Below are 25,332 nucleotides of genomic sequence, written 5' to 3'. Positions count from 1 at the left end.
TTAATCTTTGACTGAAAAAGAATAGCCTTTACACTCCTGTATCCAGTAGTCTTAAGATGCAGCACATAAGGCTTTGATCTTTGAAGATAGTAGCTCATTCCTCAAACAAGACAAAAGTACATCTTGAAACTGGTAAAGCCAGGAGGGTAAAATGAAGAACAAAATCCCAAGGTCATGCCTATTTAATTTTCATGAAATTCCTGGTTCAAACCAAACCAACAAATGACCATTTCTTCAAAAAAGCTACATTTTCCAATACTGATGTGCCAATATCAACCTGAATATTTTCTGCCGAGTTAAAAAGTCTTAGAGACTGACAAGGCTGAAGGACCCATGAGATGTAAAAATAAAATTCCCAATTGGTTGAAGCCATTACCAACTAACATCCAGATCACATCTGAAGTATATCCCTAACTGACGAGCACTTTTTTTTTTCCCTACTGATTACGAATACATCCATGAGGAGTGTAAAGGAATGTGAAAATATGCATCTGATTTGGCAACATTCTCATCAACTCCAGTTTCCATTCTGAAGGAAGTAAACAACACAAACTTATTTATGACTCCAATATATCACTAATCTCCATCCTCCTGAGGTCTTTAGGACAAATAGCTACATGAAGAATCACCAGGTCACCAAAACCCCATCCTTAATCTCTCGCCTCCGAATTATGGCCAAGTACACCTCTTCATTCAAGGTCTGAAACTTCTCTGAATTCTGATAGTATAAACTGAGGAATATTGGCTAATTTCATACAGTAAGGCTCATCTCCAAGGAAGGAATGTAATGCATGTGGAGCAAACGTCTGCTAACCCCGCTTCTCCTTAAGCCTTCTCCCAGGATTACAAATCAGTCCCCTCTAGAATATACAATTGAGGAGGGGTTAAGGTAAGCTCATATCCTACCACCTCTACCTTGGGACTTGAACATTTTTCCTGCCCCTCTGTCTGACTCAAAGAGCAAGCAAAGATTTCTTTGTCGGGATATCGTCTGATTCAAAAGGACCCTTGCTAAGACGTTGAGAGGATTTGATAAGACAGTAGCAAAGCCATAGAAAAGGATGTAGGCTCCTATAAAAAATGGCCAATTTTATAAGTAAAGTATATTCTGGGGCATAGATTATTAGCTATGAAATTATTGATTGTGTAATAATCTACATAAATTCAAAGACTTAAGTATTCTATATTTAAGTTCACAATCTAACACAAAGTATTTAATTTATGAAGATTATCTACAGTGAATTACTAATCTTTATTTCTAGGTTCATATTTAAACAAATTACAAGATCATGTAAAAGATATAATCACACAGAAATGTTAACCGCCCCCCAAAAAAAAAATTACAATACAAAAAACCCTTGAAGGAGACAAAAACAGAAACATTAACAGTTAAAAAATAATAAGCAATTATGTAAAAGGAAGAGCACACAAGGTAGTATACGAGTAACATTGGCAAACTCGGAAAACAATATGGAGATGCTATGAATGTTACATAGTTGAACAACAGAATGAGGAATGGTAGGATGCCTAAAATGAGAGGCAACCCATGTACAGTGGGAGGGTTTTCCCTAATCTAATAGCTTGGTGAAACTGGGATGTCTATCACAGGATTAAGGCATCTTTTGATTAATGGATTGATAATTGAAAAATAGTATTTTACAATTACAATGGAGAATTTTCAGGACTCCCTCTTGACCAATAAAGTACTTTCAACAAACTCACTTTCCCTACTTGTTGACTGATCAATACGTTCCACATGACGCTTTTTGGAGTCGTCTATACCATTCACACATTTACTAGTACCTGTAAGAAATAAACCATTATTCTCATCTCTACCACAGTAATTCAATTGCATATATTAGCGCAGCAATTCTTCAACAAACCACCTATTTATGTAAATATCCTGGTACATATTATTACTTGATCCTCTTCATATTGCTTTAAAACTAGCTACAATTTTACCATTTAATAGTAGATATTTTTTTTCTTTTTAGACAAGCCAAGATATTTACTGGGAGAGTCAGCAGATATTTCCACTAGTTATAATCCATTCCTTGGTTGTCATAAATTAACTGGGATCACAGTTACCAGGTTCACTACCACAAAAAATCCAGTAACTAACTGTTGCCATATTATTATTAAAAAGGATCAGTTTATCCAGACCTCTGAGCCTAACAATGGCTCTTCTCGGGCTGGTTAACATAAAACAGGTATTTTGGTACAATTTGCAATCTATGATTCTGACATCTAAAATCAATAGCTGAAGCTTACTACTCGCCTTCAAGGACATTTATGAATTGCCATATGCACTATCAAAATATCTGACTTTTGGAGACCTGCTTTTAAACCCATAATTAAGGAGTCCAACATTATATGACTTACAGTCTTTAATCTTAAGAATTCTTGGAGTAGCCTAAGGTTAAATTTAATAGCATAGTAGTCAAGAACCTTTAGTTTTCAAATAAAAGATGTTATAACAAATGTTATTCAACTCACCTATTGTTGAATAGCATATACTTGTATATAAAATATAATTAGAGTAAGTCTGTATCGTAACGAGTCCATACATTTTGCCAAGCCATAATTGAGACTGTAATTCCTTGGTTATGAATAAAAAAAAATGTATTTTACTTTGGTTTCTACCGTCTTTGTTTTTTAACTGGACAATTTATCATTTAGTGTAAATTTTACCAATACATTTTTTGAAAAGTCTGTTATCCAGTGGTATTCATATTCCTTATGGATCCTGAAGTAGTAAGTGAAGTTATTGCCTTTCTGCCAAAACCTTATTTGTTACAAGAAAAATAACTTTAGTCATTAGAGGTACTAACATCTGAGGTATTTGATATGTTCTTGACAAGTGGCTCTAAGTAAATTACATGTCAACAACCCTGGTATAGGTTTAGGAGAGGACCTACAATTATTATATGAGTAGAGCATCCAACTCTTAAGGTGACTACACTATGCTCTACTTCATTTTCAGTGCAAACCAAGTTAAATAGTATACTATTATTTATACACCAGCATGTTTTACTTGAAAACATACAGACCATAGGTGATATGGGATAGTTTGGTTGTCCAAATGTAAATGCTATCCAAAAATGCCAAAATCACAGGATTATTCCATGAAAGAAATGGACTTGGGTGGAATCAGGCTATTACTTTAATTCAATCTGCTTCCTCATCTAACATTTACACTAAAACCTTAATATAAGAAATCTTTACATTTAAATACATTTAGAAATCCATATTCAGTATTAATTAAAGAGATTTGCTATCAAAGCAATCAAACAATAGCCTAGGCCTAGTTAAAATTTGATGGGATTTCATGGATATTACAACCCAAATGGCAAGTTAAACTTACTCTTTTGGACTGCTGCTGTGGTATGTGTGTGATGAGCGCGAGTGTGTGTAATTACGCTCGTAGTGTTAGTTGCAGAACAACATTTGACAGCTGACGATGGCACTTCCGAAGACAATGAGCAACACGAGTCACCAACAGGAGTCGTGCTCCTGCTGCTACTTGAAGGAACTTTATGACCACTTGTGGATACAGAATGATTCATAGGAAATGTGGTGGTTTGTGAGCTAGGAAGTATAGTAGTGTGTGCACGTGCAGTTGCATGGGAGTCAGGCACATATGGCAAAGAAGGATCAACCATGGTTCGAGTATATGAAGGTCGCGTAGAGCTTATATGCAAGGTCTCCACACCACTCACTAGGCTTGCTGGGTCACCCCTGAAAATGTTTAAATCGTAATGAGAATCATACAAAATAGGCTGATGTCATGTCTACTAACTTAGAACTGAAGGTCACCAACCAACAACAGCCAATTTTTCCCCATTTGATATTCAAAATAAAACAAAAATTATAAGTATCATATCTAAGAGCATGTAGGACCCTTTTTCTGCCCAAAAGTACATACTACCAGCGTCTTATATGCAAGTTGAGGTACAGGTAGTCTATTTACGATGGGGTTAGGTTCCGAAAAACCCATCGTATGTCAAAAAAATCGTATCTCAAATATAACCTACCCTACACTAGGATAATCAGTATCATCTTTACTTATAGGGTAGCGTACCCTACACTTCACAGTATAGTACTTATACATATACGGCATAGCAATTATTAATTTCAACTAATTCTCTAGGTTCAATGCATATTGGCTCATGATAATTCAGCACTAAGGGAAATTGAATAACATTAACAAGTTAGTCTAGCGTATACAATGATAGACATCATGGTAAACCGGACTCAGATGCGGACCAACATCGACATAATTGAGTGATACCTATCAGGCTGCCGACGCCTATATACAGGTAATAATGGAATAAAAACATGACAAATATGCATCTTTTCTCTGAACCTTTTAAAAATTATACATTACTCTGTCCTATTATACTGTATGTATCCTCATATTACATATTGTATCATAAAATACTAACAAAGTGGTCAATGTTTTGGTTTCGAAATCAGCTAATGGCGAATACGAGTTTATTTCACGGTATTTAACTCAATTCGGACCGAATTGTTTTGCTTCTAGTTAGCATAAAAGAATATCTAGATACTTTACTTTTATGAGATAAGGTCATCTTTTCGTTATAGGACGTGTTAATTTTAAGTCGAAATATGAATTTAATATGTCTCGGGAACTAAATTATTTCTTCCGTTAACTGATTGATTTGTGGGCATGTTTCTTGTGTAAGGAAAATTACGTGATTCCATTCGCTATTTTCACTTGATTTCTACGTAGTATGAGCTTAACCATTACGTTATTTATTTTTCATTGGCGTGAAAACAGCAGTAAACTTTCAAGACCCGAAGTTTTGATTAAAATGATTCTCTCTTAACTTTATCTAAGGTTGTGTTTGATTGGATTAGTTTACGGGAGTTTTATCTTTGTTAACGATGCACAATAACAGTCATTAGCAGCTCGAAAAGTGTTCTCAGCTTCAGCTACATATTTGTTTAAATTTAACACTATGTTTCCTTGCAGGTCTTTGATCTATAGCAAACAAAGTTATTACCTAAAAATATATCAGTCCTATTATACGTATATAACGTCATTTATAACATAACTACAGTAATTGTTTACTATCGTACGATGGTTGAAATATAAGCCGAATGGACGTTGTTATCCAATTCGGTTGTGCTTAGCAAAACTTTTCTTGTTCAATTGTTCATGGCTGTACACATTAACCAAATGAGTAAAACGTTAAAACAGAATGTTCATAATTCTCTTTTGCATTTTTTTTTTTTTTTTTTTTATTAATAGATGGGATAAAGTTAGGCTATTGTAATTTGGTGTCTCTCTTGCTGCCTGGTTGTACGCTGCTGGGCTGCACCCATTACGAGCAAAATTTTAAAATATTTTCAAAATATTGTCGTATCAGTATTAATTCCTAATCCCATCATAAAATTGGATTATCGTAAGACGAATTATCGTAACTCGAACATTACCTGTAACTGGAAGACATGTTTACCCAGATGCCATGGACTACCTTTTTTAGTACTTGTAGCTAGGTAAACTCTACAATACTGTAATTTTACCAGTCTTTCCTCTCATATCATTAGCCTCATCATCACCATCACTATTATTATGCTAACAGCCTTCATAAAGGGCACATACAAAAATAACTGTAAATAGGACCTTCTTTTTCTGGATGCATTGCTTAATATAATATACATATCTTAATTATCACATTCTTGGAACATTCTACAACACTGTGCTAAAGTTTTATAGTACCATCTGTGTAGTGCAGGTTACAATTATGAAAATATAATTTGTGCGAACTCCCCACCTATGAATAATTATCATCATAAATGTTATTTTGGCTTTTTCATTTATAGAGCTATACATGAACTGAGTTTTCTCCACTCCCATCTGTCCTGTGAACTTTGCATCCCAACTGTCAATAGATGTATAAATTAGTCTATCCCCTTCAAGTTTTCCGAGGCATTCTCTGACTTACTGCTTTCCAATCCTTTCTCATCTTGTCCAAACCTTCTAAAATGATTGAGATAGTTTTTCAACTGATGACACTACATCTACTTACCACCCTAATTTGTAATACAAACACTGACCCCCACTAACTTATAACATAAAAATGTTATTGTCATGATACAATAAAGTTTTATGCATACTTACCTGGCAGATATATACTTAGCTATAGACTCCGTCGTCCCCGATAGAAATTCGAATTTCGCGGCACACTCTACAGGTAGGTCAGGTGATCTACCGCCCCGCCGCTGGTGGCGGGAATAGGAATCATTCCCGTTTTCTAAGACAGATTTTCTCTTCCACCTGTCTCCTGAGGGGAGGTCGGGTGGGCCATACACCGTATATATCTGCCAGGTAAGTATGCATAAAACTTTATTGTATCATGACAATAACATTTTTATGCATTCAACTTACCTGTCAGATATATACTTAGCTGATTGGCACCTTTGGCGGAGGGTAAGAGACAGCTAATCTACTGAAATAGACAGGAAACAACATATGTTGTAGGTAATAAAATTAAAAACCTTGATTCCTACCTGTGTTAGCGAAAGACTTCATGGCTACTGCTAGGAGCCCGTATCGCTTCAAGAGCCTCAGCGAGGTAGTGACCTCATGCTAAGAGTTCTTGATGGTCTGTTACCGGGTCTTACCCACTTACGCTTCAGAACCTTAGGATCTTTGTCAATGGGGTCCTATCCACTTACATGACAAAACACCTTGCCTATTGGCATGATCATAGAGCACGACACTAATCCCGATCACCTGATCCTCATTGGGGTTAGTACTACGATTGAAAGAAGTCATCCCCGGACATCCTTTCAAGCAACCCACAACTCAACAACAATATTAAAACTAATTATTAAAATATTAAAAACAAATTTAAGGATCAGCGTCTGCTCCATTTCCCAGCATAGTATCCGCTGATACATAAGGTCCAAGAGAGAAACATTTATCGTATGTTATTCTAACATCCTTTAAAATAGTGGGATGCAAATACTGAATTGCACCTCCAATAAGTTGCTGCTAAATGTTTCTCATGGACATATTCTTCGTAAAAGAAAGGGAAGTTGCCACAGCCCGGACTTCGTGACTTTCACTCTCAGCAGCTTTAGAGTTCTCTTGGCAATTCCTATGAGCTTCGGTAATTACATTTCTGACAAAGAATGCCAGTGCGTTCTTTGACATCGGTCTCTTGGGGTTTCTTACCGAACACCAAAGACCTTGTCGACATCCCTGAAGCTGTGTCTTCTTTTCTAAATAAAATTTTAAGGTCCTGACTGGGCAAAGGGACCGATCCAACTCTCTTCCTACCAGAGAAGAGAGTCCCTTGACTTCGAAACTTCTAGGCCAAGGTTTAGAAGGGTTCTCATTCTTCGCTAGGAAAAGATCCTGGAAAGAAATGATAGCCGAGTCTTTTCTAAATCCCACCCGAGAGTCCAAAGCATGCAATTCACTGATCCTCTTAGCAGTTGCTAGAGCCAACAGGAATATGCATTTGCTAGTAAGATCTCTGAATGAGATTTTATCTATAGGTTCGAACCTGTCCGACATCAAGAACTTTAGGACAACGTCCAGGTTCCAACTCGGGGGAATTGATGATCTCAATTTCTTAGTCTCGAAAGACCTGATGAGATCCCATGAAGATCCTTATTATTCTCGAGATTCAGCCCTCTGTTTCTAAAAACAGCTGAGAGCATGCTCCTATATCCCTTAATAGTTGATACGGCCAATTTGGATTCTTCTCTTAAGAAGAGGAGAAAATCCGCGATTTCGGTTACAGAGGTATTGGAAGAGGACAGCTTCTTCGACCTACACCATCTACGGAAAACTTCCCACTTCGATTGGTAGACCCGCAGGGTAGAGGCTCTGCGGGCTCTAGCAATTGAAGTTGCCACTTTCTTTGAAAAGCCTCTCGCTCTGACCAGTCTTTCGATAGTCGAAAGGCAGTCAGGGAGAGACTTTGGATGTTTTTGTGGAACCTCTCGAAGTGGGGTTGTCTGAGCAGATCTGTCCTGTCTGGTAGAGATCTGGGGAAGTCCACCGTCCATTCCAGTACCTCTGTGAACCAGATTCGGGAAGGCCAAAAGGGAGCAATTAGAGTCATTCTCATTCCTTCCGATGCCACAAATTTTCTTACTACTTCCCCCAGCAATTTGAATGGGGGAAAAGCGTATGCATCTATGCCTGACCAATCCATGAGGAAGGCATCGATCGCTGTGGCTCTGGGATCTTCTTCTAGCGAGCAGAAGTTGTCTATTTTCCTGGAGAGGAACGTGGCAAACAGGTCGATCTGGGGTCTCCCCCAGAGTGACCATATTTGTCTGCAGACTTCTGAGTGGAGCATCCACTCTGTCGGGAGAACCTGGTTCTTTCTGCTCAATCTGTCTGCCCTTAGGTTTTTTACTCCTTGGACAAACCTTGTACGCAGAATAATGCCCCGTTCCTCTGTCCAGGTTAATAGAGCTCTCGCTATTTCGTTCAGAGAGAAAGAGTGAGTGCCCCCTTGATTCCGGATGTAAGCCAGAGCTGTGGTGTTGTCGGAATTACTTGACTAGACACCGCCTCTCTGACTTCCGCTTCGAAGTATTCCAGGGCTAGATGAATTGCCAGGAGTTCCTTCGCATTGATGTGCAGAGTAGTTTGTTGTCTGGTCCAAACACCTGCTACTTCCTTTGGACCCAGTGTTGCTCCCCAACCTGTTTCCGAGGCATCGGAAAACAACACTCGGTGAGGTTCCGAATCAAGAGGGACACCCCTTCGTTCCTTGTTAATGGGGTTAACCACCACTTTAGGTCTGATTTTATCCCCTGTTGGATGGGAAAAATGTCTGACAAGTCTCCTGTCTTTTGACTCCACATCCTCTTTAGATAAAATTGCAGAGGTCTGAGATTTAATCTTCCCAGGGAAATGAACTGCTCTAACGAGGAAAGGGTGCCCAGCAGACTGAGCCATTCCCTCGCCGAGGTCCGTTCTTTCCCTAAGAAGTTCGAGATCTTTTCTAAGCCTCGAGTAATTCTGTCTTGAGATGGAAACGCCCGAAAACCCCGAGAATCCATCTGTATCCCCAGATAGACTATGTTCTGTCTGTGGGATCAATTGTGATTTCTCGAGGTTCACGAGCAGTCCCAGAGATTTTGTCAAGTTCAAAACGTCTTCTCCAAGTCCTTCAAGCACTGAATTTCCGATTTTGCTCTTATTAGCCAATCGTCCAGATAAAGGGATATATTTATCCCCTCTAGATGTAGCCATCTCGCAACGTTCATCATTAGCCTCGTGAACACTTGAGGGGCCGTTGAAAGGCCGAAGCATAGGGCTCTGAATTGGTATACTTTCCCCTGCATCATGAATCGGAGATATTTCTTCGATGATGGATGCAGGGGGACATGAAAGTATGCATCTTGTAGATCTAAGGAGACCATCCAATCTCCTGGACGAAGAGCCGCAAGAACCGATTTTGATGTTTCCATAGAGAACTTTGTGTTCTCCACAAATCGGTTCAATGCGCTCACATCCAGGACCGGTCTCCACCCTCCCGAGGATTTCGGAACCAGAAAAAGACGGTTGTAGAATCCTCGGGAATCCGGATCCCGAACCACTTCGATGGCCTCCTTTTGCAACATCTGTTCTACCAGTTGCAATAATGCTTCTTTCTTGGCGGGTCCCTGTATTGGGCTGACAGTTCCCTCGGGTTCGTAGTCAAGTCAAGGGAGGTCTGTCTCGAAATGGGATCATATATCCCTTTGTTACCACGGAAAGGGACCAAATTTCTGCCTGTCTCCGAGCCCATTCTTCGGAAAAATTTCCGAAGTCTGGCTCCTACCGGTGCTTGAAGGACTGTTGTCTCATTTAGCTCTCTTGATAGGTCTGAAGGAAGGCCTACCTCTCTTCTGCACTCCTCTCTTCTTAAAAGAGGGTCTGGCCGAGGTACTTCCTCGAAAGGGCTGTTGAGGAGCCCGAGTCTCTCTCTTAATAGGACCCGAAGTCCTCGATTTCTTTGCAGATTGGGCCAAGAGATCTTGTGTGGCCTTTTCTGTCAAAGAATGAGAAATATCTTTTACAAGATTTGAAGGAAACAATTGGTCCGAGAGGAGCATACGAGAGATGACCTCTGAGTAGGAGTAACTGCTTTCGTCAGAAAAGAGCTAAATAAGACTCTCTTCTTCAGAATACCAGTACCAAACAGAGAGGCCACCTCTCCTGATCCATCCTGAACCGCCTTGTCCATACAGGAAAGAACACTATGAAGGACTCTGGACTAAGAGATTCCTCCTCTTGTGTCTTTTTGGCCAACACCCCAAGGGACCAGTCTAAGAAGTTAAAAACTTCTAAGACATTAAACAATCCCTTGAGGAGATGGTCCATCTCAGAAGTCCCCCATGTGATCTTTGCTGATGACAAGGCTTGTCTCCTAGACGAATCTACCAGATTAGAAAAATCTGCTTCGGCAGTGGACGGGAGAGCTAGACCCCGTGGTTTGCCCGTCTCGTACCAAATTCCCTTCTTCCCTGATAGTCTGGAAGGAGGGCAGGTAAAGACTGTCTTCCCCGCCTTCTCCTTGGATTCCAACCAATTTCCTACGAATCGGAGAGCCTTGTTCATGGAAATGGTTGGCTTCATTTTAATAAAAGATGATTGTTTCGGGACCTTCGTGCTTGTAAACAAGGACCTTGGAGAAGGAGGAGCAGTAGGGCTTAAAGAGTCCCCAAACTCTTGAAGTAAGAGGGCTGCCAGCGTCTTGTAATCTGACAAACCCGGAGCCGAGTGATTTTCCGAGTCCGAAATCTCTTCCAAATCCAATTCCGAAGAGGATTGTTTATTTCCAGTAGGAGACTGGCCTCTTGCAACATCCACCCCACTCCTCAAGAACGACGACCAGCTTGTGCGATAACTTGCGTCCCTACGAGAGATAGGTTGATCCTGCAAAACGACCTTATCCTTCTCCTGGCAAGAGCGATGGCCGCTTGTGCGACACCTTTCTCCTCTGTCAGACGAAGGATGTCCTCTCTTATCGCTTTCTCCGGAACGACCTATGTCCTGACAAGGAATACGGCCGCTTGTGCGACAACTAGAGTCCTTGTCAGGTAAAGGTTTATCCTTCCGAAAGCCAAACAAATCTTCCTGGCTTAATTGTCTTTTGGAAGAAGTCCGTCTCTTATTTGTCACTTGTGGCTCATTGCGCCGGGTTGACGCTCGTGATTCCTTGCGCCAAGCTGGCGCTTCTGGCGCATTTCGGCAGGGTGGCGCTTCCGGCGCTTCTGGCGCATTTCGGCAGGGTGGCGCTTCTGGCGCATCTGGCGCATCTGGCGCCTCTGGCGCTTCTGGCGCATTTCGCCAGGCTGGCTCTTCTGGCGCATATGGCGCTTCTGGCTCTTCTGACTCGTATGGAGTCTCAAACTCATCTGGCGCATTGCGCCAGGTTGGCGTTTTTGGCGCATTCTTCATACTCCTCCGAGTATAAGCCGAAACTTCCGTTTCTTCTTTCTTTCCCTTCGTCTTCTTTATAGGAAGGAAAGAGTCCTTTCTCCTGGGAGTTTCCTTAGTAAAAACTCCTACTAAGGCTGAAAGTTGCTCCTGCACATTTAGGATAATTTTTGCAGCCGCACTCTCTTTTTCCTTCCCTGATTCAGGTGAGGAATGTCTCGAAGCGGAAGGAAACTCCGATTTCCGTTTAGGAACCAATCTCCTTTTCTTCTTCTCACAAGGTGATAGATCGGAGAAAAGCTCAGGGCTTGAATCCAAAGTAGGAGCCTTCCAACTTCTCTTTAAGGGGCGTGACAGTTCATCAGAACTCCATCCCCTTACATTCGGTGAAGAATCTGACGAAGAAAAAACACTTCTTTAGGATGCTTTTTCGATAGCGATCCTTGGCAGTTCGGGTCGTCACAGAATCTGCCGAGGGGACGCCTGATCGGTGGGGATTCTCCGTAACCTCCGTAAGGCTTTCGACATTCCTTCTCCTCTGGGCCTGTGAGCTTGGAAGAGGTCTAGGCCTGGGAGCGAGACAGAGCCGATCAGACGCACCCTCCACTGCACTAGGGACACTTAATTCACTATCACTGTGCTTACCTTTCAACGTCAGCATTTGACGTTCCATCCTTTGTAGCGCAGCTTTAAGATCTGCAATTTCCGTTGCCGGATTTGCAGTCTTAGTACTAGAGGAAGAAGATAGAGGTTTAGGGTTAGGTGTTAATTTAATAGGCTCGTTAGAGCGAGACCTACTTACGCTTCTGGAGGAAGCCTTCCTAGCCCTATCCATATCTAATTTCCTTAAATATGAATTTAAATTCTTCCATTCTTCCTCATTCATATTTACACATTCATCACAGGTGTTAGAAATTGAACATTCATTCCTTCTACACCCCTTACAGACTGTGTGAGGGTCTACCGAAGCTTTCGGTAGCCTCACCATGCATCCCTCATTTACACACTGTCTTCTAACCGTAAAGCTAGAATCCGACATCATGAGAAATATCCAAAACTAAGTCCAAAAAACAGTCCATGAAAGAGTATGCCAAACCAAAGATCCAATACGTCACCAAAATAACCGGCTTAGAAGATCAATAGCGATGAAAAAATACGAAAATCAAATCAGGAGTAACAACAACAATGTTGCTGTCACGGCCGATAGAGAAAATCTGTCTTAGAAAACGGGAATGATTCCTATTCCCGCCACCAGCGGCGGGGCGGTAGATCACCTGACCTACCTGTAGAGTGTGCCGCGAAATTCGAATTTCTATCGGGGACGACGGAGTCTATAGCTAAGTATATCTGACAGGTAAGTTGAATGCATAAAACCATAATTTACTAAGACAAGCTAATTCACTGGATACCTGATCAGACAACTGAAGCAGATGAAAAAACAAAAATGATATTGTTATAATACAATAAAGTTTCATACATACTTACCTGGCAGATATATACTTAGCTATGGACGACGGAGTCTATAGCTAAGTATATATCGGACAGGTAAGTTGAATGTATGAAAATAATAAGTTAAATAAATTATATCAAACTTACTGATAATGCGGAAGAACAGCATCTGGCGGAGGTAGTATCGGGTGCGACCCTGGGGGAGTAAGGGCATCACCATATACTAGTTCCCACTCTCGCATTAACTGCTCCGTCAGTAAGTCACTTCCCTGCAATTCAAAAGTTAAAATTCAACTTTCCAAATTTAACTGTTTCTAATCTCCTTTCTCTGTTATTGCCCAGTATCTTCAGTTATTTCATTCAAATGAACACCATATTCTTTAGAAGCTTAATTTCAAGTCAATGGTCCCTCCACCCACTTGTTCCATATGAACAGGGTTCATCTTCTGAATAATAATAATAATAATATAAATTTATTTAGAAACATGGGAAAGTAACTTTATTCAAATTTTCAACAAATTCTTATTAGATTCATAAACTAATTTTAACTTTCAACCACCCTCCACATATAATTCTCCAAAACAAAAATCCCATGAGAATACTAACAAGATATGGATTTGTTGTAATAGGAGGTTTTGTAGTTGGGGGTGGAGGTACTGGTCCCATTTCTTCCCTGGACTGCCCTGCTCCAACTATATCACTCCCAGGAGGAGTGTTGTGAATATGCGGATAGAGAGAAAGCTGTGGTTGAGCAAGAGGTGGCAGGGAGTTTCCAGATGAGGTTGGTAGAACAGGTTCTTCTGTCGACTGAAAAAGAATGCACACTGGTTTGGCTACCAACTTAAGTCAATGGCAAATTAACACTTAAAAGAATACTTTAAACAAAAGTTTCCAAACTGCACATGACAGAAGTATTAAGTCTTAAAGAACTTACCGGAGGTCCAATTGATGAATTACAAAAGTGACATTCACAACTTGATGGCGGTCGAATATCTGACATGGATGAAAGAGAGAGTTTGGAAGTTGTAGAATCTGGCTGTGAATTAGCCGTTACTCCCCGATTTCCAGCACAATCACTACAAGGACACTGACTAACTCCTTCTTCTCCTATTAAGAGAAATGATTATAAAAAAGATTATTTGTAAAACTATAAATGAAGTCTGATAATACAAAAAAGAAAAAAAATTAAACATCATATGGAATATAAAGTAGACGCTTCTTTTACTTTTACAAGATCTTGACAATATCAACATCCAGATAAATGCCTCTTTTACTTTTATAAAATCTTGACAATATCAACATCCCAGGTAAATGCTTCTTTTACTTTTACAAGATCTTGACAATATCAACACCTCAGCAAAATCAAAACATTCCATAAGATGGAATTAATCAGTACCATTCTTCGTAGCTTGCTCTTTCTGGTGATTTCGTTGCTGTGCTTTAAACTGTTCCCAGTCTGCTAAAAGCTGTCTTCGACGAGCACTTAGGGCTGCTCGCTCAACGGCATAGTCTTGGAGAAGCGCATCAGCACGCAACCATACAGCTTCAGCTAGAGACAATGTGCGGTGAAGGGAAGCAAGACATCCAATAACATCTTCACCTCCTGGAGCACCACTCAGCTAAAAAAAAAAAAAAATTTAATTAAAACCAGTTTTCAACACCATAAAAAAATCAAGGAACAAAGGGCTATGACAATACAGAACCAATCAAGCCAGAAGAAAGAATGCTTAACTCTCAGGCAGTAACTGTGTTTTATATACAACCAAATAGGATATCTTACCTTTTGTTTACAAATATTGGTGTAATCCTGAACATCCGGTTCAGTGAGGATTGTGGCATGAAAGATATGCATGTTGAGCGTGACCCAGTTAAGCTTAAATCTACTGAGATGTTCTGAATCGAGGCGTTCCAGTGCTGGATGAAGAGCTTCACACACACTCATCACCCACTGATAAGAGTCACACACGCCTATAACAAAAAGTTTTTACATTATCAGTAACCATCAATAGCCAAAAATTGCTTGTAAGATACAATGAAAATCTAACATGACTGCATACACCCTATGTAAATGCTTGTTCTTCTCCTCCCATCTGTACTTTATCTCAGCACTGTCAAATAAAAAGTAACAATTTATTATTCCCAAAATGTGTCTGGTACTATAAAAAAAAAAATCACCAAGTATTCAAGAGCAAAACTGCTTACCCACACACACTCTATCTAACTATTTAGTCCATTGCACATCCATGATCGATAAAGTGCGACCAAGTGGAAAAAGCAGTACAGCCCTATCAATTAAACCATTTAAATATTTACCTTACCATTAACCCCTTGTACCTAAGGAAGGAAGCATCAAGGTTTACAACTTGAATGCTGGAGCTCAATTTAACCTTACAGGACAGGCAAAAATATACATTTAGAACACCTCTAGACTTGGCAAACTTTAAGACAGACCACTAATCCACAATGATGTACAATCCTTATGTCGTTATATAAAATGTATATTTCTTTTACAGTAAATTAAAGCTTTCGACCACCAGCTGTGGTCTTGTTCACTAAAATGTGGTATATCGTCTAAAGAACTGACATGTAGGCGCACAAACTTTTCTTATGATTGCATTTTAAACAACATATATTAGGTAACAAACAAGCCAATGAACTATTATGATGTATGAACAGGTGGTTGAGCCCTCGTCCTTTCCAGAATTCTTGATCTTCGTGGGGGAATGTTTCTGTTGTCAACTGCTTGTACTATGCTGGTTGGGTGGTTTGTTGGAGAAATGACCTGTGTGGAGGAAACAAGAGAGAAAGTAGTGTCATCATTGGCACATATATTCCTAAAGTTTGGAGTTTTTCCTTTTCTACATATCTCCCCACAATTAGCTGTATTATCTGCAATTCCAGTATTTCCTGTAAAGGTCTCATTTAAGGAAATTAACGCACGTTCTCCTACTCATCTCAAAGTCCTGTCATTACTTGTATAAACAACCTTTGTACCTTCAAAATTTATTGTGTGATATTTCTCCCACGTATGTTACACAATTACACTGTATGTAATTTCCCTTCTGCAAGCAGCAATGTGTTCTTCCCTTGTCTTATCAATGGAACGCCCACTTCCTCCCACATAGCATTCATTGGGGTCACTGCAAGATATTACATATACCCATACATTCTCTTTAATCCCTCTGGTTATTTTCAATGAACTTCTTGGTTGTACTGTTGTACTGAAACACTATGTTAAAACTGTTCTTTTTTCCTTAAGCCGCCTAGAAAATTTATTAAGCTCCTCATTATATGAAAGAGCGAGAGATACCTTAAAATCTACATTTTCAGTTATGTCATGCAGGACATAAATCATCAATCTAGCTTTCAAGGTACAAAGGTTGATTTTGCATGTAACAACAGGACCTTGAGACGAGTAGTAGAAAGGGAAATAATTTTCCTAAACGAGACCTTTACAGGAAATACTGGAATTGCAGATAATACAGCTATTTGTGAGGAGATATGTAGAAAAGGGAAAATTTCAAACTTTAGGAATATATGTGCCAATGATGATGCTGCTTCCTCTCTTGTTTCCTCCACACAGGTCATTTCTCCAACAAACCACCCAACCAGCATAGTACAAGCAGCTGACAACAGAAACATTCCCCCACGAAGGTCAAGAAGAATTCTGGAAAGGACAAGAGCTCAAAACCACCTGTTCTTACATAATAATAATTAATTAGCTTGCTTGTTACCTAATCTATTTTGTTTAAAATACTATCATAAGAAAAGTTTGTTTGTTTGCTCATACAGGTTAGTTCTTTAGATGATATACCACATTTTAGTGAACAAGACCATAGCTGATGGCTGAAAGCTTTAATTTACTGTACAATAATTATATATATTTTATATAACTACATATGTACGCTTAAAAAATCACAGTAGATGCACGTGACTTCATTAAATAAGCGAATACCACAGGAAAATGATATTGTTAAGATACAATAAAGTTTTGTACATACTTACCTGGCAGATATATACTTAGCTATAGACTCCGTCGTCCCCGACAGATTCGAATTTCGCGGCACACGCTGCAGGTAGGTCAGGTGATCTACCGCCCCTGCCGCTGGGTGGCAGGAATAGGAACGATTACCGTTCTAGAACCAGATTTTCTCTTCCACCTGTCTCCTGAGGGGAGGCTGGGTGGGCCATCAATCGTATATATCTGCCAGGTAAGTATGCACAAAACTTTATTGTATCTTAACAATATCATTTTTGTACATGGAACTTACCCAGCAGATATATACTTAGCTGATTGACACCCTTGGTGGTGGGAAAGAGACAACTATTTACTGAATAGACAGGTAAACAACATACGTTGTAGGTAATAAATAAATAAAACCTTGGTTCCTACTTGATCAAGCGGAAGACTCCATGGCTAATGCCTAGGAATCTGCTTCGCCTCAAAAGCCTCAGCGAGGATGTGACCTATGGCTAAGAGTTCTTGTGGGTCTGTCGATGGGGTCTTATCCATTTACTCGACAGAGCCTCTTACATGACAATATGCCTATGCCTAGTGGCATAATTAAGGAGCACAACACCGATCCCGATCACCTGATCCTAACACGAGCGTTAGTGCTTAAGTTGAAAAGAGTTATCTACACACTCCTTTCAAACAACCCAAAGAAAAAACACGACGTTAAATAAAATTTAACTCACTAGTTAAGGATCAGTATCTGCTCCCTATCCCAGCAATGTATCCGCAGACACGTATCAACCAAGAGAGAAGGATCCCTCGAAGGTTATCTTGACATCCTTCGGATAATGGGAAGTCAACACAGAGTTGCATCTCCCGTATGTGACAGCTAATATGTCCTTATGACATATTGTTAGGGAAAGTACAAGAATTCGGAAAAGCTCGCACTTCATGCGCTTTTAATTCTCAGCTGTTTGAAGGAATCATCAATGCACTTATCAAGTGCTTAGGAGATCACAATGTCTCAAAGAAGGCCAGGGCGTTCTTTGATATAGATCTCTTCTGGGTGAAGCCTGGAGCCTGGCTAGCGCTTCGTGCCTGGCAGGCGCCTAGCGCCTGTCTAGCGCCTCGCACCTGGCTGGAGCCTTGCGCCTGAATGGCGCCTAGAGCCTGGCTGGAGCCTTGCGCCTGAATGGCGCCTAGAGCCTGGCTGGAGCCTCGCGCCTGGATGGCGCCTTGCGCCTGGCTGGTGCCTGATTGGCTCCTCCTTCCTGGCTAGCGCCTCGCGCCTGGCTGGAGCCTTGCGTCTGGCTGGAGCCTTGCGTCTGGCTGGCGCCTTGCGCCTGGAAGGCACCTGGAGCCTGGCAGAAGACTTCATGATTACTGTCTATGAGTCTGCATGCCTCAAGAGTTTCAGCGAGGTAGGGACCTATGACTGACAAACCCTTCTGGATCATGTCAATGGGGGCTAGCCCGCTTACACGACAGAGCCTTCTCGGATCGTGCCAATGGGGGCTGACCCACTTACATGGCAGAGCCTTACCTGTATCATATCAATGGGGACTAGCCCTCTTACATGACAGAGCTTTAGGTTTCTCTTTACTGGAAGGAGCCTTGCGCCTGGATGGATCCTCAATCCTGACTGGAGCCTAGCCTTGAAGGAGCCTGGCACCTGGATGGCGCCTGGCTGGCTTCTAGAGCCTGGCTGGCTCCTAGAGCCTGGCTGGCGCCTAGAGCCTGGCTGGCGCCTCGCGCCTGGCTTGGCTCCTCCACACTTGCTGGAGCTTCGAGCTTGGAAGAGTCTCTAGGCTGTCTGGCGATGTCCACATCGGACACTCTTATATCTGTCCGATTTGTTCGCCTCTGGCGCATTTGCGCCAGGTTGGAGGCCCGCTCCTTCTCAGTATCCGACCATGACAGAGTTCCTTGGAACTGTCCGCCTCTGGCGTTTTTCGCCTGTATTGGCATTTGGCGCCTGGCTAGCGCTACTTTGTCCGAGAGTCCTGAACAACCACATAGTTTATCAGGAGACTGGAGAAGGGTGGAAGAAATTCTTCCCCTTTGAGCTTTTGGCCCCTGGCAAGGGGAGGTGATTTTAGTCAGCTACACCCAGTAGACGACAGGATATCTAACAATACGAGAGAGAAGAGTCTTCCTCCGAGGAGGATCCTTCGTGAACACTTCTTTTGCTAACGAGATCTCTTCTTACATGTTGACGAGGTTCCTCGTTGCAGAATCTTCCCTATCCTTGCCCGAAGGAAGGGAAGGAGTCTGGAAGTCGAAGGAGACCCTGAGCTGAAATTGGGCGGAACCCTGATTTCTAGCTCTTATTGTATCCTTCTGAATACCTTCTGGGAAGCATTTTGAGCCCTCATCGCACCCCGAAGACTCTGTAGGCAAACGTTTAAACCATCTCTTCTTCTGTAGATGAAAATGTAAGTACCCTGCCTGGGCAACGAAACTTCTATCTGAAAGCGTTGCGTCAGGAATAGAGGGATTTAGTTCTTTTGCCAGACATACTATGCTGGCAAGAACCCATTGCCGAGTCTGATGCGAGATTCCAATGCACAAAAAATTCACTTGTCTTCTTGGTCGTTTAGGGCTAAGAGAAACAAAGAATTCCTTCATAAACTTCCTCAAAGAAGTTTGATGAGGAGCAGTTCCATTTTGTCGGAACACGGAATCTGTGGCCACAAAAAGATCCCATTCGAAGTACATGATATCCTACTCTTGTCGTATTGCGGTATCGTATAAGATCCCGAAGATCTTAATCCTCTGTTATCTCTAATTCCCCTTGTAGAGACAGAGTATAGCTTTTTACTGCGTTCTTTGATAGCAGATATATACATAGGTGATTCTTCCCTCTGAAAGTGAAGAAAAAACCTCGCTATGTGGTTCACAGAGGTATCGGAAGAGGACAGTTTCCTCATTCCATCTAGCACGATCTGCAGCAATTCTATGTCTTAGCCATGACTATTGTCATTTACCTTGAAAAAACCTATCATTCATGTCCACTCTTGGTCAGTCTACACGCGGACAGACTCAGAGTGGAGAGGTTTTTTAGGTCTATTTATAATAGATTCTGATAGAATATCCAGATACTCTTGGAAAAGCCTTACGAAACATGCTGTGAGAAGAACGTGACTTCTGTGAATCCAACCTCTCTAAGGCCAAAATGAGGCATACATCCTCTCTTCCTTTGACGCCCATTTATCTTAATATCTGTTAAGAATTTATAACTAGGGGAAAAAAGACTAAAGTTTATTCCCCTTCTTTAAATTTAAAGATGTCTTATATTGCTACCTCTCTTGGTTCGAGGAAAAGGAAGCAGTCTAAAGGAAGCCTGTACGTCTTCTACCTTACAAAGAGATCTATGAAGAAGACTTTCTGCAGGTTCTCACAACTCTTTTCAATAAATGTTAGACATACGTTAACAGTTATTATCTTCGATCGAGAAGGTTCTCACGGACATGCAAAATCTTGCATCGAACCTCTTAAGGATCGTTACGTTCCGTGTCTGTTCCCAAATAGGTTCTCTTTTGTTAACGCGAACAGGGGCGAAAAAAGAGATTCTCGATGCTCTTTGCGATATGAGAGAGTCGTGGAATTGGCTTAAGTGATTAAAATAAATCATTTCATCATTCCTTGTAAGCGACCCCTTTTCGATTAAATGTTTAACGAAATCAGGAACGAATCTTGCCGTTACCGAGCCTGCTGTCCGAGAGGCAACTGGACTCTTAGGTTAATAACTCGCTAAAACGAGAAAATATCTTGGATGGTGCTTCTGGCGCGGCTGGCGCTTCCTTCTAGTTCTTTTTAGGTTATGTGCCATAACATCTTGGTACCCGACATCCTTCACATGTTAATTCCGTTCTTAGTGGGAAAAAACTTTTATATACGTAATATAGTCCATTCAGGGAAACAACTTCTGCCACTAAGAGAATGTTTCCCATCCGACTCACCAAACTTCTCTTGAGCAACATCCGATTCTAAAACGGTTGTGTGCGTTTCTCGAAAGGATGAGAGAATTATATATATCGCGCTCTGCCGTATTAGAATCCTTTATAATACTGTCACATTGTGGTAAACAGCATTAATCTAGGAAACCTTTGTAAGGATACTAGGAATTCTGTAGTTAACCTCGGTATGTGCATAAGACTTGACCATACCGTAGTCTTAAAGTGAATTCTCTACTACATTCATCTTCTCACTAAGCATGTACTCTAATAAGCCATGCTTTCGTAAGCATGAGAGCATTATACAATATAGAGTTCCGCTGCGTTAGAATCCTTTAAAAATGTTACCTACGGTAAACAGCATTGAAATGTTGTAATATCTTTCTTTTGAAAGCTTCTTAGCAAAAGTCAGACAATATTTTATTTATGTTTGCTTAACTATTCCCTTAATCGGAGGCTAAAACCACAATTGTAGGGGAGAGACACGGTTAGTCATTCCATCCCGCAGGAGAGAGACATGTAACCGACCACTCATGACCGACACCTACATGATACTGCGTTGGTGTCTAAGCGATAGCAGTCTCGTTAGCCGACTGGCCTTACTCTTCCAGAGTTGCCAGCTACTCCATTTAATAAAGGAATCTTATAAAATTATTATCGAACTTCAGGAAGCTCTTATAATGCATATTTAAGCGAAACAAGACTTCGATAAATCTAGAAGCTAAGTAGGTGTTGTCTTAACAATCCCTTTAAGCGTAGTCCTTCCTAGGAAATTCCTGGAAGGATACTGGTAATTGAGTTGCTCAGCAAAGAAGTAACTACGGTATGTGCTTATGATTTGCCGTATCGTATTCTCATACAGCAGATACTCTACTACCTTCTTTCCCTGCCGAGGCAGATAGAGAAAGGAAAAATTTTTACTATCTTCATTCTTTTCGTTAATAGAACGATAGAAAGAGTATATATATCTCCTTAAGGAAGGAAGTTAATCCAGGAACTCTTTAAATCTTCGTGATTTCCTCATAAATCGTGGAAGAGACAGAATTCCTGTTCATCTGTAGGGTTTACGGAAGGAAGTAGATATATCCTATCCGCCATCATACCCAAACGTCGATGAGATTCTTATAAGAAAACTTTCAAAGCTCTTGCCTCTTCATAACGAGGGAAGAGCATGAATGAAGGAGAGAGTCCTCTGAATAATGAAACAATGGCTTCTCTTAGTATCAGAATCCTTCTGGCAAAAGCGACGGCCGCCTGTGCGACATCTTGCACCTTTGCCAGGGGAAAGTTGCTCAAGTTAAAAACTCAAAGAGGAGCCTCGCGACTGACCTCTCTCTCATAAGAAGATTAGGAATATTCTGGCGCCTGGCTCCTTGCGCCTAGCGCCTGGAATGTTCCACGCGCCTGGAATGTTCCGCACGCTAGAAAGGAGACTCGCTCCTGGAACGTTCCGCTTGCGTGGAAGGTCCCGTGCGCCCTGATAGTTCCGAGCGCCTACTAGACCCCTTTTAGAAAGAGCCTCTTGCCCGGAAACGTTCAATGGAAGGATCGTTCTGATTGCCACTCTACTATAAGGCTCCTTGCTCTAGCCGACTGTTTTTCTGGCGCAATTTGCGCCAGGCTGGCGCTTCGTCTCTTTGAAGGCGCCTTGCGCCAAGAAAAATTTTCTAGAATGCGGCTCGCGTTTGGTTGTAGGAACGCGGCTCGCGCTAGTCTGTTAGCTGGAACGCGGCTCGCTGCTGGCTATTGGAACGTAGCTCACGCTAGCTTGCTGGAACGCGGCTTCCTGGCAGCGGCTGGCTCTTGCTCAGTGTTCTCTTAGTTTTCAGAGAACGCGCTAGATCATCGAAACTCCAAACATACATTCTTCGTCTTTTCGGATGTAAGATGAAGAGACGCACTTTTTTAAGGATGCCTTATCAATAGCTATCCTTGGCAGTCTGGGACGTTCTACAGAACCTGCCGAGGGGACGCCTGACCGGTGGGGGTTCTCCCTAACCTTCCTGCGGCTGTCGACTTTCCTCCTCCACTGGGAGTCTGGGATTTTGGAGGGAGGTCTAGGGCTTGGAAACGCTATCGGAGCCGCTGCAGAATACGCACCCTCCACTGCACTGGGAACACTATATTCACTTCTTACCTTTTAAGAGCTCGCCTTTTGAGCTCCATCCATTTATCTTCAAATTTGCACATATGAATTTGTAGATTCTGTGGAGTAAGAAGGTGATGAGGATGCAACAACTACTAGTATTGTCAATACTCTAACTGCTCGTTAGTACGAGAGCTCTTAAAGCTTCTAAAGGAAGCGTATCTAGTTATATGCTTTCTGACTTCCTAAAGTAGGAAGTTAGATCTTATATTTCCTTCATCAAGTTCTAACACTTATACACGTATTAGTGAAAAAAAAAATATCAATATTTCCCTTATTGCAAAATATATGAGTGTCTACCGAAAAATTCGGTAGTTTCACGTAATATATTCTTCTAAATTTCAAAGCCAAATTCATTAAAAAGTTAATAAAAGCGTATGCCAAACCAAAGACCCAGTACTTCCCTGCAAAAGACCTCCCAGAAGGTCGATGGCGATGAAAAAACGAAAATCAAGTCAGGAGGTAGCAACAACGTATGTTGACACTACCGCGACAGAGAAAATCTGGTTCTAGAACGGTAATCGTTCCTATTCCTGCCACCCAGCGGCAGGGGCGGTAGATCACCTGACCTACCTGCAGCGTGTGCCGCGAAATTCGAATTTCTGTCGGGGACGACGGAGTCTATAGCTAAGTATAAATCTGCTGTGTAAGTTCCATGTACAAAAATGATAAGCAGAAATCAAAGCGCGGACAATGTCTTAGTACGGACAATATCTTAGTAAAGACGAAAGCACTTGAATATATGTATATGAAGAGAATGAAATGCAAATGCATATGGTATAAGAAATAAATTCAAAAAAATTGTCTACACACTCCAATGGGAAGTTGAAAGTGAACAGTAGTACTTCCAGCCATCTTTTCCAAGACACTCCTAAAAATATGCTAATTTTGGCTGGTTATATAAACATATATGTTCTTTCTTTTTTTTATTTTGTTTTTTAACATCATAAAGACAGTTCACATAATATCATAACAGATTAGAACTAAAATTAGTAACAATCCCTGAGTATATTTAGTAACAATCCCTGAGTATATTTATGGTAAAATAATTACAGGAGGTGATGGGATGGGGAGATTAAGTACCTTTTAGTGAGCTATAAATGTTTTTTCTGACATTTTTTGGGGATCATAAGACCATTGCAGGCCCATGGTAATAGGGATATGCCAGCTTTTTTTCCTTTTTTTTTCTAAGAAGCAAGGCTTGACTCTTCACTGGGAGCAGCAGCAGCATAGTATCTGTAGTTGCTGACCGACAACACCCACTCCTTTATCATGGGTGAGAACAAATGAGACTGAGGTAAGCTGTTGCCGACTGAAAAATCTGGAGACATTGGTGAGACCATTAGCAGAATGCTGCTTATACACACTCTTGCAACAATGTGAACCACTGGTTTGTCTCAATCCAAACATACTGAACATGATATCTGTAACAAATAGTGTTGTTTGAAAGGTGAGGGTCTCTGTCCAGGAGGGAAAAAAGAAAACTGCATACCCAGCCTAAAAGTCCTTGATATGTGCATATTGAAAGGTGTAAACAATAACAGCAACAACAATGTCTTTACCAAACCATAATCAGCACTCACTGCAGACAAAATATCACTATCCAGTTCTAGCCAAGAGAAAGAATGTGACATGGATATTCATAGACATACTATGAAAAACATTACACAATTTCCCAATTACAATTGTTACATTGAGGCAATGATTAGTCTGAGCAAAATTCACTAGGTCAAAATAAATTATAAAATTCAGATGAATATTTTTTACAAATAACACCTGACACTTTCCAGAGAAGAGAGGAAAATGAAAATAGCACCCAAATACCCATACTTATCCTGTAGTATCACTGAAAGCTAAAAATTAGTACTAATAACATAAAAAGAAAAGGAATTATTAGCAAATGAAACCATTCCAGAAAATAGATTGGGTCCTACTCTAAACTTGTGAAGAGAGACAGAAAGAACCTGGTTCCTTCAAAAATGCTACCCACACATACAAATATACACAAGAATTCTGTCAAATACATGCATACAAACGAAATAGCTATTGACTAAGGATAAAAGTAAAGAGCAAAAGTGAGACAAAACTTAACCCTCACAGTCTGAGCTAATAGTATACGCTGATGAATAGTACACCCACAACGGGGCTAAGCTTGAGGATGGCCAATTTAAAAGAAAAACTGAAAAAACTCATCAATGGAAAGAGGAAGATATTTGTTTGTTTGTTTGTTTGTTTGTATGGTGTTTTTATGTTGCATGGAACCAGTGGTTATTCAGCAACGGGACCAACGGCTTTACGTGACTTCCGAACCACGTCGAGAGTAAACTCCTATCACCAGAAATACACATCTCTAACCCCTCAATGGAATGCCCGAGAATCAAACTCGTGGCCACCAAGGTGGCAC

The 25,332-nt window shown here is 40.9% G+C and overlaps 1 protein-coding gene across 2 annotated transcripts in view; it reads right to left on the bottom strand.

The window, feature by feature from the left end:
• Positions 1–25,332, bottom strand: part of LOC135197962 (uncharacterized) — a 58,532-nt gene that overhangs the window by 11,596 nt on the left and 21,604 nt on the right. Inside the window, exons 4-10 of one of the 2 annotated variants that reach the window (XM_064225261.1) lie at positions 14,652–14,839; positions 14,268–14,490; positions 13,806–13,978; positions 13,478–13,678; positions 13,019–13,140; positions 3,365–3,738; positions 1,723–1,803 (exon numbers count right to left, since the gene is read on the bottom strand). In XM_064225261.1, the coding sequence (XP_064081331.1) occupies positions 1,723–1,803; positions 3,365–3,738; positions 13,019–13,140; positions 13,478–13,678; positions 13,806–13,978; positions 14,268–14,490; positions 14,652–14,839 (1,362 nt within the window). The remainder of the gene's footprint in view (positions 1–1,722; positions 1,804–3,364; positions 3,739–13,018; positions 13,141–13,477; positions 13,679–13,805; positions 13,979–14,267; positions 14,491–14,651; positions 14,840–25,332) is intronic. The other variant, XM_064225262.1, reaches the window with a different exon arrangement.

The sequence above is a fragment of the Macrobrachium nipponense genome, chromosome 21, assembly GCF_015104395.2.
Source record: "Macrobrachium nipponense isolate FS-2020 chromosome 21, ASM1510439v2, whole genome shotgun sequence".
Taxonomy (NCBI): Eukaryota; Metazoa; Arthropoda; class Malacostraca; order Decapoda; family Palaemonidae; genus Macrobrachium; species Macrobrachium nipponense.
This window is presented reverse-complemented; position numbering and strand designations above follow the sequence as displayed.